This window comes from Callospermophilus lateralis, chromosome 4 (genome assembly GCF_048772815.1).
Source record: "Callospermophilus lateralis isolate mCalLat2 chromosome 4, mCalLat2.hap1, whole genome shotgun sequence".
Lineage (NCBI taxonomy): Eukaryota > Metazoa > Chordata > Mammalia > Rodentia > Sciuridae > Callospermophilus > Callospermophilus lateralis.
In genome coordinates, this window is record NC_135308.1 from 5,356,009 (window position 1) to 5,370,299 (window position 14,291).

Consider the following 14,291-nt stretch of genomic DNA (forward strand, 5'->3'; position numbering starts at 1 on the left):
TCTCGGCTTGTTGCTCTTCAGTTTTCCTTGGCTAACATCCCCCTTTTCTGGCACCTTAATCTTGGGGATCTCCATAGCTGCTTTGGCTTTCTCCTCACATGTTCATGTAACACCCTCACATGGATAATCCGCAGGGACTCCAGCTCTGCTACAATTTACCTGGCCTTGCAGGCTTTCCTTTGAAATTTCAGTGGAAGTATCCAGTACACAACTAATGCATCCTGCATTCCTACAGAACAACCACCATATAGTTGATACCAAGGTCTACCAACATCTTGAGCAGTAGCCAAACTTCCTAGAACCCTAGCCTCTGAATTCCTGGGTGGCTAAGATGGGTGGCCAATGTGAAAAAAACTTCCTAGTGCTCAGCTTTCTCTCCCTGGCATGCAAGCATGGCTGTGGTCTTGCCAATTCCTGAGATACCCTCAAGCCACTTTTTTCTGTTGTTTCTAGGTAAAGTATTTAGCATTTTCTTAGTGGCTGTTAGTCTTTTAGCAATCATAACTTCCTTAGCCTCAGTTTTACTTTCATTTTTATGGCCAAACTGCAAGTTTTTAAAATCTTTCTGCTCTGCTTTCTGTTCCTGATTATCACAATACAGTTGACTAAAAGCAAGTAACTACATACATGCCACTGCCTAAATGCTGCGCTGATTCAAAATTTCCTCTGGCAGATTCATTAGTCCATTGCCTTTAAATTTGGTCTCACAGAAAGTGTCAGGATATGAGAAAAATGTAGATATTTTCCCCCAGAATATAGCATGAATGGCCTCTGGTCCAATTTCCAATAGAGTCCTCCTTATCTTCTAAAACCTTATGATCCCAGTCTTTACTGTCCATTGTCCTATTGACATTTTAGTCTTTTGAGCTCTGACTAGAATTGCCCATTCAGCTTTGCTGACAACTTTCTAAAGCTTTTCTAGGTTGCATCTGTTAAAGAAAGGCTTTGCTAAAACCAGAAGAGGTGCAGAGACCACCACAACCTGACACAAAAGGCATTTCTACCAGGACATCTGCCCAGGTGCTGTCTGCTCAGCCTTGGATGGATGCCACACTTGTTATAAATCATTGTTAACAAGGGTTATTGTTTCCAATATCTGGTGTAATCCTCTTACATTTGTCTTAATAAACATTCCCTGGCCTCCACCACCTTGAATATGCCCACAGTGTGCTCTGGCATGCACCTTGCCATTATAGTGTTTTTGGGGGACTCTCTCTCTCTCTCTCTCTCTCTCTCTCTCTGTCTCATTTTGTTTATGTTGACACTGGAATAAGTAGAAAATTTCTAAGTCATATGAAAAGTCCAAGTTGAATCAATTAAACAGAAGGCTGAGGTACTTCCATCAATCACCTGACTTAAGCCACATTTGAGATCTAGAATGCCTGAGGAAGGACCTCAGGCCACTACTGAAAATCACACTGCTCATCTTTCTCCCTGGACCATGGCCACCATGTTCCCATGTGTCCTTAGCTGTCCCTCATGAACTGGCTGTTACCTGACCCACTGGGCCATGAAGTCGGACTGCCGAGGGTTGCTCATCTGCAGTGGCAGCAGTGTGGATGTGGTAGGCCTGATCAGGCAGTGAAGGCCACCACAAGTCCCAGGGGAAGTGGCCTAATTGTCGTGGTGCCTACTTCTGCCACGTGAGATCTGAGGTGAAAGTATAATGTTTCTGGGCTTCAAGTTGAGGAAGTGCCCAGATGTGTGTCATTAACACGTCTTATGTTTGTCACCAAGAACTCCCAAGCCCAGTCCTTGTCGTCCCCAGAAGCCAGCATGTTGCTCTGTGAGGCTCCCTGGTGGAAGAGGGGTGATGCCCAGAAGACTGTTGCTGGGAAGGGGGAAGCAAATGATTTTATCATGGAGGGTTTTCATTGTTCCTGAAATTGATCAAGTGGAAGGTGGAGAATTTGTGATAGATTAAGGAGGTGACAGCATAATGTGAATCATTCAGAGCATTGAGAAGTTCGTGGAGAAAGGAAGGGGAACTGCTCTCCTTCCCTGTTGGTGTCTAAAGGCCTAGGGGCGAGGCTGGCCTGAAATGCAGATGTGTGAGTCCTTAGGACACAGATATGAGGCCTGAGGATGAAACTCTGGGACTGCTTTCGTGGTCACCAAGGAGGGCTGCACTGCTGGGGTTCATCACCCCGCTGCCAGCAGGGTGGGGAGCAGAGGCTGCAGCCTTGGCTCTGGAGATGGGCCATCTCACTCCACTGTTGACCAGAACACTGGAATTCGAGGTCAGCCTCTCCTGGCCCCAGGAGGCCTGGAGCTGCCTCTCCTCGCCACGTGTACTGCTGACCTCTCCTGGGCTCTCTGCATCCCTCATCTGTACGGCAATATGATCAGCTGAAAGTGAAAGTGTCTAGCCCTGGCCTTTATTCCTCTGAAGAGGTGTTCTTTCTGGACTGGCATGACTCTCGTTCCCAGGCTGTCAGCCTAACCCCACATTTTCTTAAATGCTTCCATTGAGCAATAAGATTTATTTTGGTCTGATGAAGATGTGGTCAAGGAAAAAAAAATTTCTTTATTGAAACAATGATTAGAAATGATTCCTTTGGCTTCTGTGATCTTTCTCCAAGTCACTCTCAGTTCAGCTACAGCATTTTGCGCGTCCGTGGTAACAGGTGCCAGTAATTTTGGTATCCACAGGGCAGGACGAATAGAGACAGAATCCTCCATTCTTGACGCACATGTAGTGATCTGATCTGTGGCCAAGACCTGTGAGGAGACCAGCACCTGAAAAGAGGGAACAGACACACTTAGACTCTTGGCTTGTGACCACACTGACAATAGAACATTTGACGAAGGCAGGACAGGTCACTCTGCAAAAGCACATGATTGAAGATTGCACATAGTGGATCTTTGGGACTGTTCATGAAACTAGACAGGTGGGGAGCTAACCCATCAAAGATGAACCTAGCAGAGGGGCATAGGGAATGCAAGTTATTCCTCAAATTGAATGCTATGGTCCACTTCACTGACCACAAACTCAATCCTCTACTGTCAATGCTAACGTCAAGGTCACCTTATGAAAACATCCCTCTGACTTCAGTTACACTGCTTACTTTGACTTAAGTCCCCAATCTCCTCTTTTCAAAGACCATTTCTGTGGAAAATGAGCATCCTTTACTGTCAGACTGAGTTGATGTGTACTCTGTAAAGATCTAATAGGTTTCCCCAGGTGGAGTGTATTGTGCCTACAGCTGGTATCTTGGAATCTCCTAACTAGAAGGAACCCTGACCTAGACCCCGTGTTTCCAATAGAGAAGGACGCCACTCAGGGCTACCCTCCACACTACCTTGGGCCAGTGTTTGGCCAGCCTCCTTTAGTGGGTGATACAGGACAACTCTTGTCATCTCAAAATCCTCATGTTGATGCCTGACTCCTGAAACCTCAAAACGCGACTGTACGTGGACTTAGGGACCCCACAGAGGTGATCAAGGTTAAACGAGGTCCATAGGATGGGCCAGGATCCAGTATGAGAGGCATGGTCCTCAGAGAGGTTAGGCAGAGACACACACAGAGGAAAGCAGGTGAGGACAGGCGGAGGTGCCCTCTCTGAGCCCCACCTGCTGCCACCTGGGTCTAGACCAGCCGCCCCCAGAAGTGCCAGCTGACGCCTTTCAGTCGCTGAAGGGCCTAGGGTGTGGGCGCGGTGAGGGCAGCCCAGCAGACCGTGCCCCCGGCCCTGGCGCCCTAGGAGACAGTGTGCTGCAGAGGCCCGTGGCCCTCGCTGGGAAGCGGGTTTCATCCTGAGGAAACTGCCCTCCAGGGCTGTTCTCCTGCCTTTGCAGCCAAGTCTAACCATGGCTTCCGAAGGCCGCCCGTCTTCAGCCCTTCACCTTTCATGCTCTTTCCCTTGCCCAGCGTCAGGCCCTCCAGAGCATTCTCATCTGCCTGTGCTCATCAGCACCAGGGACTTCCTAAATTCAAGGCCAGGAGTGAATACAGAGCAGCTGGGGTGTGTCTTGGCCACTAGGAGCCAAGTGGCTTTGTTCCTCTGTTCTGTTCCCCAGGAGCTGTGCTGTGTAGCATGGCAGCTCCTGGGAGACTGGGAGTCATCAGAATCAGCTGAGAGCCTCTTAACATGTGTTCTGGGATGGGCTCCATATGTTTGCATCAACATAAAACTCAGTTGAATCTAAAGTGCGGACGAGAATTGAGAACAGCTGGGTCACTGGATTCCTAGTTTTACTGTGGATGCAAATCTCCTGGAAGGTTTGTTAAGCATACCATCCCCTGCCCTCTGTCCGTTTCTGAATCCAAGGCTCTGGATTGGGACTTAGAACTTGCATTTCCAGCAAGCTGCCAGGTGACCCTGAAGCTGCCGGTTTAGAGGCTGCACTTGGAGGAGTTTCTTCTAGAACATGCAGGTTCTCCTAGAACAGTCAGGCACTTCTCATCCTGCACCTGGTCTGACGAGCTCTACTCGTGACATTCCCTGTGCCAGATCTTACTGTCACAAGTGGTATCCCCAGCAGATGCCATGCTTTCCTAGAGAAGATACCATGCTTGACTGGGACCAGGGGTTTGGAGCATTGAAGGGCTTCTGAAGGCCTTTGGCTTCCAATAAGAGCCGGAGGACAGTTGAGGCACCCAGGATGCATGTACACAGGCCATGGCACATGCTCCTGCTAGTGTAAGAGAACTAAGGACTTCCTAGGTCAATATTTGGGGTAAGACAGTGGAAGTAGGGGCATCACCTACTACACACACTTAAAAAAGACTATTATAAATCTATAGCCATAAACTTGGAAAGTTATTTGAAATAAGACAACACTTGGAAAAACACAATTTACTAAATAAACACAAGATAGTCTCATGATTTTAAAGACGTTGAGTCCATGAATAAAATCCTAGTCATGTTATCTTCATCTGTGTGTCAGTCACATTTTTGTCACTGTGTCCATGACAGTGAATAAGAACTACTTGAAAGGAAAGGGTTTTTGGGGCTCACAGTTCCAGAAGCTTAGTCCATCGCGGTGGAAGGTGTGGTGGAGGAGGTCTGCTCCATCAGTAGCAGCTGGGAAGCAGGAAGAGGGGAGGAGCCCCACGGAAGACACACCCTTCCAGGGCATGCCCTTCCCCCCAACCTGCCTCCTCCCGCCAGGCCCCCACTTGGGCCATTCAAACCTGGATGGACTGACTAGGTTGTAGCCCTCACAGTCCAACCATTTCACCTCTGAACATAACTGCCTTAACACAGGATGGGCGACACCTCATATTCAAGTCAGAGCTATCAGCGCATTTTCTGGGTAGAGTGGTGCACACCTATGATCCCAAGAGACTTGGCAGGGTGAGGTAGGAGGATTGCAAGTTAGAGGCCAGCCTCTGCTTAAGCTGCTTAAGCCTTAGTGAGGCCTTAAGCCACTTAATGAAACTGTCTCAAAATTAAAAATAAATAATAAGGGCTGGGAATGTAGCTCAGGGGTAAAGCACCCCTGGGTTCAATCTTCAGTGACCCATCTCCCTCCAAAATCAGCAAATTCTTTGAAGCAATAGGATTGTCCAAATGACAGACTGTTTACCAGATCAGAAAAAGAGAGAATGCTTGCAATTCATGTTTTGAAGTCAACATTGTGATAAAAACTGTGTCTAACAAGATCAGTATAAAAATGTACAAAGAATGATAGCCAAATCTCCTTGATCAACATAGAGGCAAATATTCTAAATCAACAATTTCAGTTTACTTAAAAAAACACAAGAATTCATTAAGTATTGAAAATTTCTCAATGTTGTTAGTGATAAAAGAAAAAAAATCATACCATTTTAATATATGCCAAGAAAACACTTGAAGAAATTCAACACTGATTTATGATAAGACTTATTAACAAGCTTAGGAACTCAAGGGAACTTTAACAGTACTCATCAGAGTTGGATATTAAAATCTTTCCTTTAGACACTGGCAATAAGATCAGGATAAATAAGATCACTGTGCCATTTGACAGCATTTTTGAGGACCTAGGCAGGGGAGGAAGTTAAGAAAAGGCACACACACACACACACACAAAAAAAAAAAAAAAGAAAAAAAAGAAAAAAAAAAAAGAATACCAAAGGTATAAGGGTTGGGGAGGAAGAAATAAAATTGTTGCTATTGACAAATACTATGATGATATGCTGCTCAGAAGGAATTAAGTGAACCAGAGTAGCAAATTCAATATCCAAAAAAAAAAAAGAAAGAAAAATAATGAATTTAAATTTTATTAGCAACCCACAACAAATGTGAATTTTGAAGAAATGCACCCGTTGGAGTAGCCTACCACATCCAGTGCTCAGTTACAGATCTAAGGAAATATGTGTAGCACTTCTTCCCCCCCCCCAAAAAAAAATGACTATTTGAAATCAATTAAAGAATACCTAAAAAATGGAAATGCCATTTTCAAGCATTTGCAGAAGACTTAAAATACATTAATTCTCTACAAGTTAATCTTCAGTTTGAACCCAGTACCATAAGAATCCCTGTCCTGTCAGTGAAACTTGACAAGCTGATCGGAAAATCTATTTAGAAATTCCAAGGGCCAAGAATGGCCAAGACCCAGGCTGGAGGAGGAGGTGGCAAAACTGGTTTTACTGGATGTGTACTAATTACGGAGCTGCTCTAATTAAGTTAGGGTGCTCCTGAGAAGGGACAGGCACATGGAGAAGTGGAACCGAATGAGAGGTGGAAAGAGATCCCTGGGAGTAAGGAGAGTGCACGTGGAGCAACAGTGGCCCAGCAGAGCAGAGGGGAGTCCTCAGTTCTGAGAACTGACAGTCCATGCTGCAGGGAGCAGCTTGACCTTACACAGTGACATGCACACCCTGATACACACAGGGACACACACTCACAGACACAGAGTCACCTACACAAGACACACAGACACACACAGACACGCACACCCCCCACAGATGCACGCACACACAGAGACACACTCTAAAAACCACTGCCAGAGAGCAGACCAACTGCAAAAGGGCACAAAGAAAGTTTCTGAATGAGGGAAATGTTTTATGTCATGATTATGGTTATGATCACAAAACTGTAAACATTTTTTAGTATTCATTGTACTGTACACTTAAAATTAATTCATCTTATTATAATTAAATTACACCTCAATAAAACTGATTTTTAAAAAGACAAAAAAAAAAAAAAAAAACAACAACAAGAACGCACATTGCCAGACAGACCATAGCCTAAATGTGAAAGAAAATACAATAAGCTTTAAAAGACAATACTGGAAACTATCTTCATGTTTCAAGGTGAAGAAACAAGGAGCACACACCCCAAAGGAAAATATTTGAACTTCTAACCACATTGAAATACCAATTAAAATCTCTTAAGAAAAGTACTTATGAAGAGAGCCAATAACCAAAGGAGAAGGCTGAGGAAATTTCCAATGTACATAACTGATAAAGGGTTTTGTATGTAGAACATATAAAGAGCTGCTACAAATCAATAAGGAAAGACAGACAATCTGTTAGGAAATATGGGCAAAAGGCTAACAGCATTTCCAAAAAGATGCCCAAGGACCACTAACTACATGCAAAAGTCTGAGTTCACTATTTATCAAGGAAATGAAGTCATGGCACTGAACTGACCAGAGGCTAAAATTTGAATGAACATTATCTAGTGCAACAAGAATACGGAGTAGCAGGAATTCCCATTCACAAATCTTGGGAATGTAAATGAGTGTGGAAATTTTTAGAAAAGAGTTGGGCGTTTCTATTAAAATTGAATATACATATATCCTATGGTCCAGCAATGCCACCCCCCAGCACATAGAAACAGCCATGAAGGCTCGCGGTCCCCTAGGAACACAGGCGGAGACCAAGCTGTTCATGGGGTAAAGGCACAGGACACAGGGGGCTGCTACCACCAAGTTCATTCATGGTGACCCGGGGGAGGGGGCTGTGACTGGGAAGGCCGGAGGAGGGCCTCTCGGGGGCAGCTTGGGGTTGTGCAGCCTGCTGTGTGGTGTTCACTGGGCTGTCTGCCCTGATTCATGGACTTTTACAATTTAAAACGAACCCAGTAAAGGAGGTGATCTGAAGAGGTCATTTCTATGTCCCTGAGCTGGGGACCTCCTGTGTCATGGGGCCTGGGGTCCCTCTGTCCTCACTCACGGGCCCACTTCTGTCCAGTGACCCTGGAAGCACCTGGGATACCTCACTTTCCCCAGGGAAGGTGACCCCCCCCCTGCACTGGGGGCTCTTCTTGTCCTGGTCCCCACCAAGCTGGATGGAGAAGGACAAGCTGACGTGTTCTCATTGGCCTCTGGGCTGCCAAGAAACAGAGAAGACTCCCTGGTGGGTAGGAAGAAGGAGGAGGAGGAGTGTGGGTGGAGGGTGCAGAGGGCAGCCTGTCCAGTTCCAGCTGTGCTGAGAGGGAGTCCTTCCACACAGTAGGCAGCTGCAGCGGGAGAGCCAGCCGCCCTGCCCAGGAGCAGCCGCTGTTCTGCAGCCTCTCTGGTTGAATGAAGAGCCAGCGAGGTTACAGAGAGGAAATGGGTCAGGAAACGTGCCCGTGGGTCCTGGGAGCAGGAGACGGAGAGAAGGGGTGTGGCAATGAGCCCGCACAGGCCGGGGTGTCAGGGCTTCAGCAGGCAGAGAATGGCGTAAGGAAGACTGCACAAGCCCTCTGTGGCCCTGGCAGGGCCCATGCTGGTGGCCGAGGAAGACTGCTTAGCAGGCTGCCATGAAGGAGATTGTCAACACAGAGGGGATCTGTGGTCTTAGTGTTAAAGAACCAGAAAAGCACAATTTCTTAAGCAGGTTTTTGGAGACTGAGAGACAGCGAGGGGGAGAAGGTGAGAATGGCAGAGTGCTGCTCGAGCGCCTGGTGCTGGGACTTCTGGTCCTGGGTGGTTTGTTTTCCACCCACCCAAGGTCCCTGGCGAGGGGTTCTAAGATTGTATGATGCCCCTGCAGCTCAATGACAGCACGTGGGACAATGTTAAAGATACAGTTTGAGAATCATTGACACAAAAACCATCCAGCTGGGGTGGAATGAATTGCAAAAGGACAAGTATTTGGGGAAAGGGAGGCTCAAACCCCACCCTTCTCTCTCACCTGGGACTGCAGCAGACCAGCTAGTAAGGTTCCACCCTGCTCAGCCCTCAGGACTGAGAGGCACAGGGGAGCGGCCAATTTGGGACATGGAAGTGCACACCTTGATGTGGGTATACAATCTAGATTTGCCCAACAGTGGCCACAAATTTCACACCTCTGGAGATGAATACATGGGCAGTGGACCAGAAACCCAACCAGGCATAGGCTGGAATTAGCTTCTCAGAACCTCTGGGGTTGTAAACTAGCCCAAACCCTTTCCCAGGTCAGGATAAAATGGATCTCCTTCACAGCAACCTCCTGAGCAGTGGTGGGTATACTTGGAAGGGCCCAGGAGCAAGTGGGCTCATCCTGTTAGGGTATGAAAATAAAGGCTGAGGGCACTTAGGGTAAAGGGGTGGGGTGTAGGCAGAGACACAGTCAGTGGTGGCCCAAGAGGATTGGAGTTCGTTTCTAAGAAAGTTTTTAGGCTATCTGGGGATAAATTCATCTAACACTCCACCAAACAACTCACAAAATTCCAAAGATAGCCCACTTCTGAAATCAGGTAGCCGAGGAAGACCCCACAACAAGAACCCAAGGCATCTGCCGATCATTGGCAACACCTTCTGACTCGTGGAAGCTTCAATGGCCTTCCCACCTAGACTGCTCTTGAGAGAGGTCAGTGAGCTTGGTGACTCATGCAGAGGTCTTTGGGAAGCCGTGGACAGAATGTAGAGTCGGGAGCCCAGGTCCTTTGCTGGCTGGTTACTGGAAAGTGGACCTCTCTGAGGGTTGGCTTGCAAAGGTCTATGAACAGGCATGAGAGCAGGCCCCATGTGGCAGAGGATCTGGGACATTAAGGGACACGACGTTCCTGGAGTAGCTTTCCTCAGCTATGAAGTGCCTTCCATGGCTCTGTCCTGGCTGGTGGCTTTGCAGTGCCTGTGGCTGCGCAGGCCCTTATCTTGGCCTGTCCTGGGGACACAGGGCCCCCGTGGGAAGCCATACAACTGGCTTGTGTTTTCTAGATGGGATCCCTAGGCCTCAGCAGGAGGATTCCCAGAACAGTTTCCAGAAATGGGAGAGGGAGAAGGAGTAGGCGGTGGAGGTTCTGGGAGGAGACTGTCAAGTGCAGGCAGGGAAGGGTGGAGATGGGAGCCCCCGAAGGCTGAGGCCTGGGGGTATTGCCTTTTTAAAGGTAGGAAATGTACCCAAGGCAGCAGGCAGAGTGTGGAGCCTGCAGGCAAAGGCAGGAGGAGGTGGGGAAAGGGCCAACAGCGGTGGCCTCTGAAGAAGTCAGAAGTCGCTAGGGAAACCGACTCAGTGACGACAGAAGGTCCTACAGCCAGCCTGCCCCCACTCTAGCTTGCTCCATTGGCCTCTAGTCACTGCAGACCACCAATCTCTAAAATGCCATTTATAACTTGCCCTTTCCCCAGTGGAGACCCTTTAGGGTCCAGCCAGCACCCGAGGCCTCACTGGGCCTGTCCCCAGGCCATCTCAGGACTTGGTCCTGGGATTCCTGTCCCTACCTCATGGGTCCCTCTCAGCACGCAGTGTACCTGGAACCTGCAGAGACCCTGAGGAGTCCCTTGGAGGCTGGTAGCCTGGGTTCGAGCCCTTGAGCTGCTGACCCCCAGGCATGGGGCAGAGACCACGTTCTTTCCCCCCGGTTGGGGGCTGGTGGCTTGTTCCCACGGGGCACTACAGGGCTAAGTCGACTGGTGGTCTTCGTGGGGCTTTTGCACCTACTCTTTCCACCCCTGCCCTCTGACCTTTCTGGTGCACTTCATCCAGCCAGGGAGATCACTGCTGGCGTCGAGTAGGCAGGGAAGGCCGCAGGGCATGGTGGGTCTGGGGGGACATGGGGGTGCTATCTGGACCTGAAGCCCCTGTTCAGCTGCAGTTCACTGTTGTCAGGAAGAAATATGGCCCCGGATTTGTGTATAGCGGGCAGATAACAGTCTAAGGGTTATGTCACAGGTCTTGGTTTCTAAATGTTGAAAGGGAATTAAAATTTGAAACAGCACGCTCAGCAAAATTGCTTCTCTTACTCCTCCTCATCTCAGCCTCCTCAGACAAGCCTTTGCTGATACCAGGGGACCAGCTCAGCTCCTGGTTCTGTGTTTTCTGACCACTGTGCTCAGCAGACTTCCAAAGTGTATTTACGACAGGAAAACTACACATATGATTGCTTTTCCATGCCTCCTGTGCTTCCAGAATGGAGGGTGCCGACCTGGAGGGCCTGTGCTTTCCTTGCCCTTCCCCACTCCCAGGGCTGTGCCTGCACACGGTCCTTGTTGGCTAAGTCTGGCTCAGTCAGCCCGGCAAGCCTCAAGCTCTCTTGATTTCCAAAGCCTGGCTGGGAGTCTTGTCATCCTGACCTCATGCTGTGTTCACGGAAAGACCATTGGCAGAAGGTGAAAGTGGGCAAGGTTGTCTCTTTCTGGTAGAGAGGAGCAGTGTTAAAGTGGACACAAGTCTTGGACTTCTGCACCCGTGGGGTCAATGGGCCTTGGTTTCCCCAGTGTGAAAAGCCCCTGGCGCACCAGGCTAGCTCTAAGGACTCTTAAGGACTCTTAGTAAGGACTCTTCCAGAAACAGGATCTACTGTGTGAGCTCAGCGGGGCCATGGCTTGAGACAGAGCATCAGCACCTTGTGGTGGGGCACCTAAGTCTCTGCACTGAACTCCAAGCTGGGCAGGCAGCACAAGCCTGGGGACAGTGGGCGTGGAGCAAGGACCACAGAACTGGCAACATTAACCCTCGTGTGTAAGGTGCTGGACTTGTGAGCCAGCTGATTTCACCCATCACAGTGCCTGGATTCAAAAAGTGAACCAAATGGACCCAAAGTTCATGTCCTACACTACAAATATGCATATGATAGATATATCATATATCTCTATCTATCTATCTATCTATCTATCTATCTATCTATCTATCTATCTATCTATCTATCTCAAGTAAAATCCTGAAGCCTGTGCCCACAGTGAGAAGCAAAGCCTGGTTAAGCGCTGCCTGCAGAGTGACCCAGGGACAGGAGGGGAACCTGCATGATAATGTGCAGAGCAGACAGGGGAGTAGCTCTTCCCCCTCTCCATACCCCTCCCGAGGACAAAGCTCAGAGCCCTAAGCAGTGTCCTTTCCTGCGGCCAAATGGGATTGTGGGGACAGCTGCGGCTCCTTAGAGGCAGCGCTGGGCCTGTGGGTCCCCCAGGGCCTCGGATCCTCCCTGGCTCCTGCCTGGAGGGGGGTGGCTCTGCTCTTTGCTCCTTGTAGAAGGTGAGCTGAGAACTCCTTTCCTGCCAGGCTGTGCACAGGAGTCCTGGGTGGTTTAGGCCCAGTGCAGAGGGGCCTGGCAGGGGAGTCCCTGAGCGTCCTCTGTGTGGTCCTTTCTGCCAGCTGCCTTGTTACAGAGAGGTCAGGACTGCCCCCTGTGCCCGCTCAGCCCTGTGCCCGCTCAGCCCTGTGCCCGCTCAGCCCTGTGCCCGCTCAGCCCTGTGCCTTGAATGAGGTGCTCATGATCCTGTTCAGATGGGAAGATGAGCATAAAACTCTTCTGGTAAAAAATCTGCTTTAAACTGTTTTGAGTTTGGAATGTGAGAAAGAATGTCTCCTTGTTAATCAGTAAAACCACCCTCACACCTGGCTGAAGGAGAAGGTTGAACCAGCAGGTCCTCCTGGGACCTGGTATATTCTGGTATTTTCCAGTCTTTAAAGGAAAACAGGTTTCCACTCTCTAAATCGATTCTGTGTCTCTCTGAGGGTCTCTGCTGGCAGCACAGTAAACTGCCTTTAGAATGCGTTGATGCCCAGCTTCAGATGGGAAATGAAGGCCTAATTGGCCCTAATAGTCTTCTATCTAGAATAAAGGCCTGGCCTGTGTGATAGGGCTCCTGGAGAGCGTCCAGCACTTCTCTCTGTCCTAGGATCCATTTGTAAGTAATGGAACTGACCTCAGCAGTGTGTCTTGCTCACAACCCTGGGACAGGACAGGGGTGATCCTGAGTCCTTGATTCCTCCTGAGGGTCTCCTTTCTCACCTCAAGGACATTGGGCATTGTCCCAGAGAAGCCAGCAACTTCTGGCTGCCTGGAAGCGTCCCCTTGTTCATGGGGGAGATGTAGCCTGGGGAAGGCAGGCCTTCTTAGGGAAGGAGGAAAGTCACCTGTTCTTCCTGCTGTCTGCACAGTAGGTGAGTCACAGGCACTGGCTGAGCTGTCCTGGTGGGAGGGGTGGTGGCACTTTGCCTGTAGCAGGGCACTGGGGCAGCCTCACCCAGTGACCTGAGGTGAGCACGGCAGCTGCGTCTCCCTGGATAGGAAGCTGGCCCCTCAGTGTGAGGAGCCTGGTGAAGGGAAGCAGAAATCCCTTCCACACAGGGCATTCCCCAGATGCCCAGGACAGTGATGGGGTTGGGAGACGTGGGGACTGTGTCTGAGTAGCCCTGAGACCATAGGGCCCCCTTCCCCTGCTGCCCAGGACAGCTGCAGAGCCTCCAGCTGCCCACTGCAGACCCTCAGCCTGGGTTTTCTCTTGCCTGCTGCCCTTCATGACATGGATGCAGCTGTCTTCATTTCTGTGATTCCTATGCTCCCCATACCTTAGCAAGGTTTTCCAGAAGATTCCAAGTCTTACCTGGGTTGATCTGTGAGAAGAGGAAAGACAAAATCAGCACCAAGATGTAGTGGAACCTCATGGCTGGGCCCGTGTGCAGCACAAGACCTGAGACTCCTTGGAGGCTGAGCGAGAGGCTCCGATGCCTGCATTTGAGCTGTATATATAGGGCTATGGGATTGCACAACCTCATAGATGACCTGAGGGAGGTGTTGCCAGAGTGAAGTTCTAATCACTAACCTTCCTCTCATTTGCCCTCAGTAGAATGCAAGTCATGTGAGCTCATTTTCTCTGTCCAGCTGTGGCTGGATTTTACTCTCAACCTTGAAACCTGGAGTCGGGGCCTCCTGCCAGCCTGTTTGCTCTTCAGCATAGGAATCCTGGGGGTCCTCAGCAAGGCAGCTCACACTCCCTGTGGGGAGTACAAGGCTCAGGGAGCCCCGGAGACCCGAAGCCCAAGCTGATGGCTGTGGGCTCCGTGCTGTTGTTTGTCCCTGGGGTTTAATGGCGTGCCTCCAGAGTGGCTTCTGGCTTCAACCTTTTAGGACAGCAGATGATCTGGTTGCAAGGATAAAAATTCCTCCTCAGTCTGAAGTTGCTTCTCATCTCTCTTTTGATATAGAAGGTCTCCTTGAGGGGCCAATACC

General features: G+C 49.3%; 1 protein-coding gene across 1 annotated transcript; it reads right to left on the reverse strand.

Annotated features, from left to right (window-relative positions):
* Positions 1 to 2,502: 2,502 nt before the first annotated feature.
* On the reverse strand, positions 2,503 to 13,798 carry Defb1 (defensin beta 1). Its single transcript, XM_076852242.2, has 2 exons — positions 13,666 to 13,798; positions 2,503 to 2,739 (listed from the first exon to the last, which is right to left on the reverse strand). Exons 1-2 carry the CDS (start codon positions 13,724 to 13,726, stop codon positions 2,594 to 2,596), a joined length of 207 nt encoding a protein of 68 aa, XP_076708357.2. The 5' UTR covers positions 13,727 to 13,798; the 3' UTR covers positions 2,503 to 2,593.
* Positions 13,799 to 14,291: the final 493 nt, after the last annotated feature.

Coding starts and splice junctions, on each gene's coding strand:
- Defb1 (XM_076852242.2), bottom strand. CDS start 13,726: ATGAGGTTCCACTACATCTTGGTGCTGATTTTGTCTTTCCTCTTCTCA. Junction 2,740..13,665: donor CTTCTCACAGATCAACCCAG/GTAAGACTTGGA, acceptor CCCTCTTTTCAG/GTGCTGGTCTCCTCACAGGT.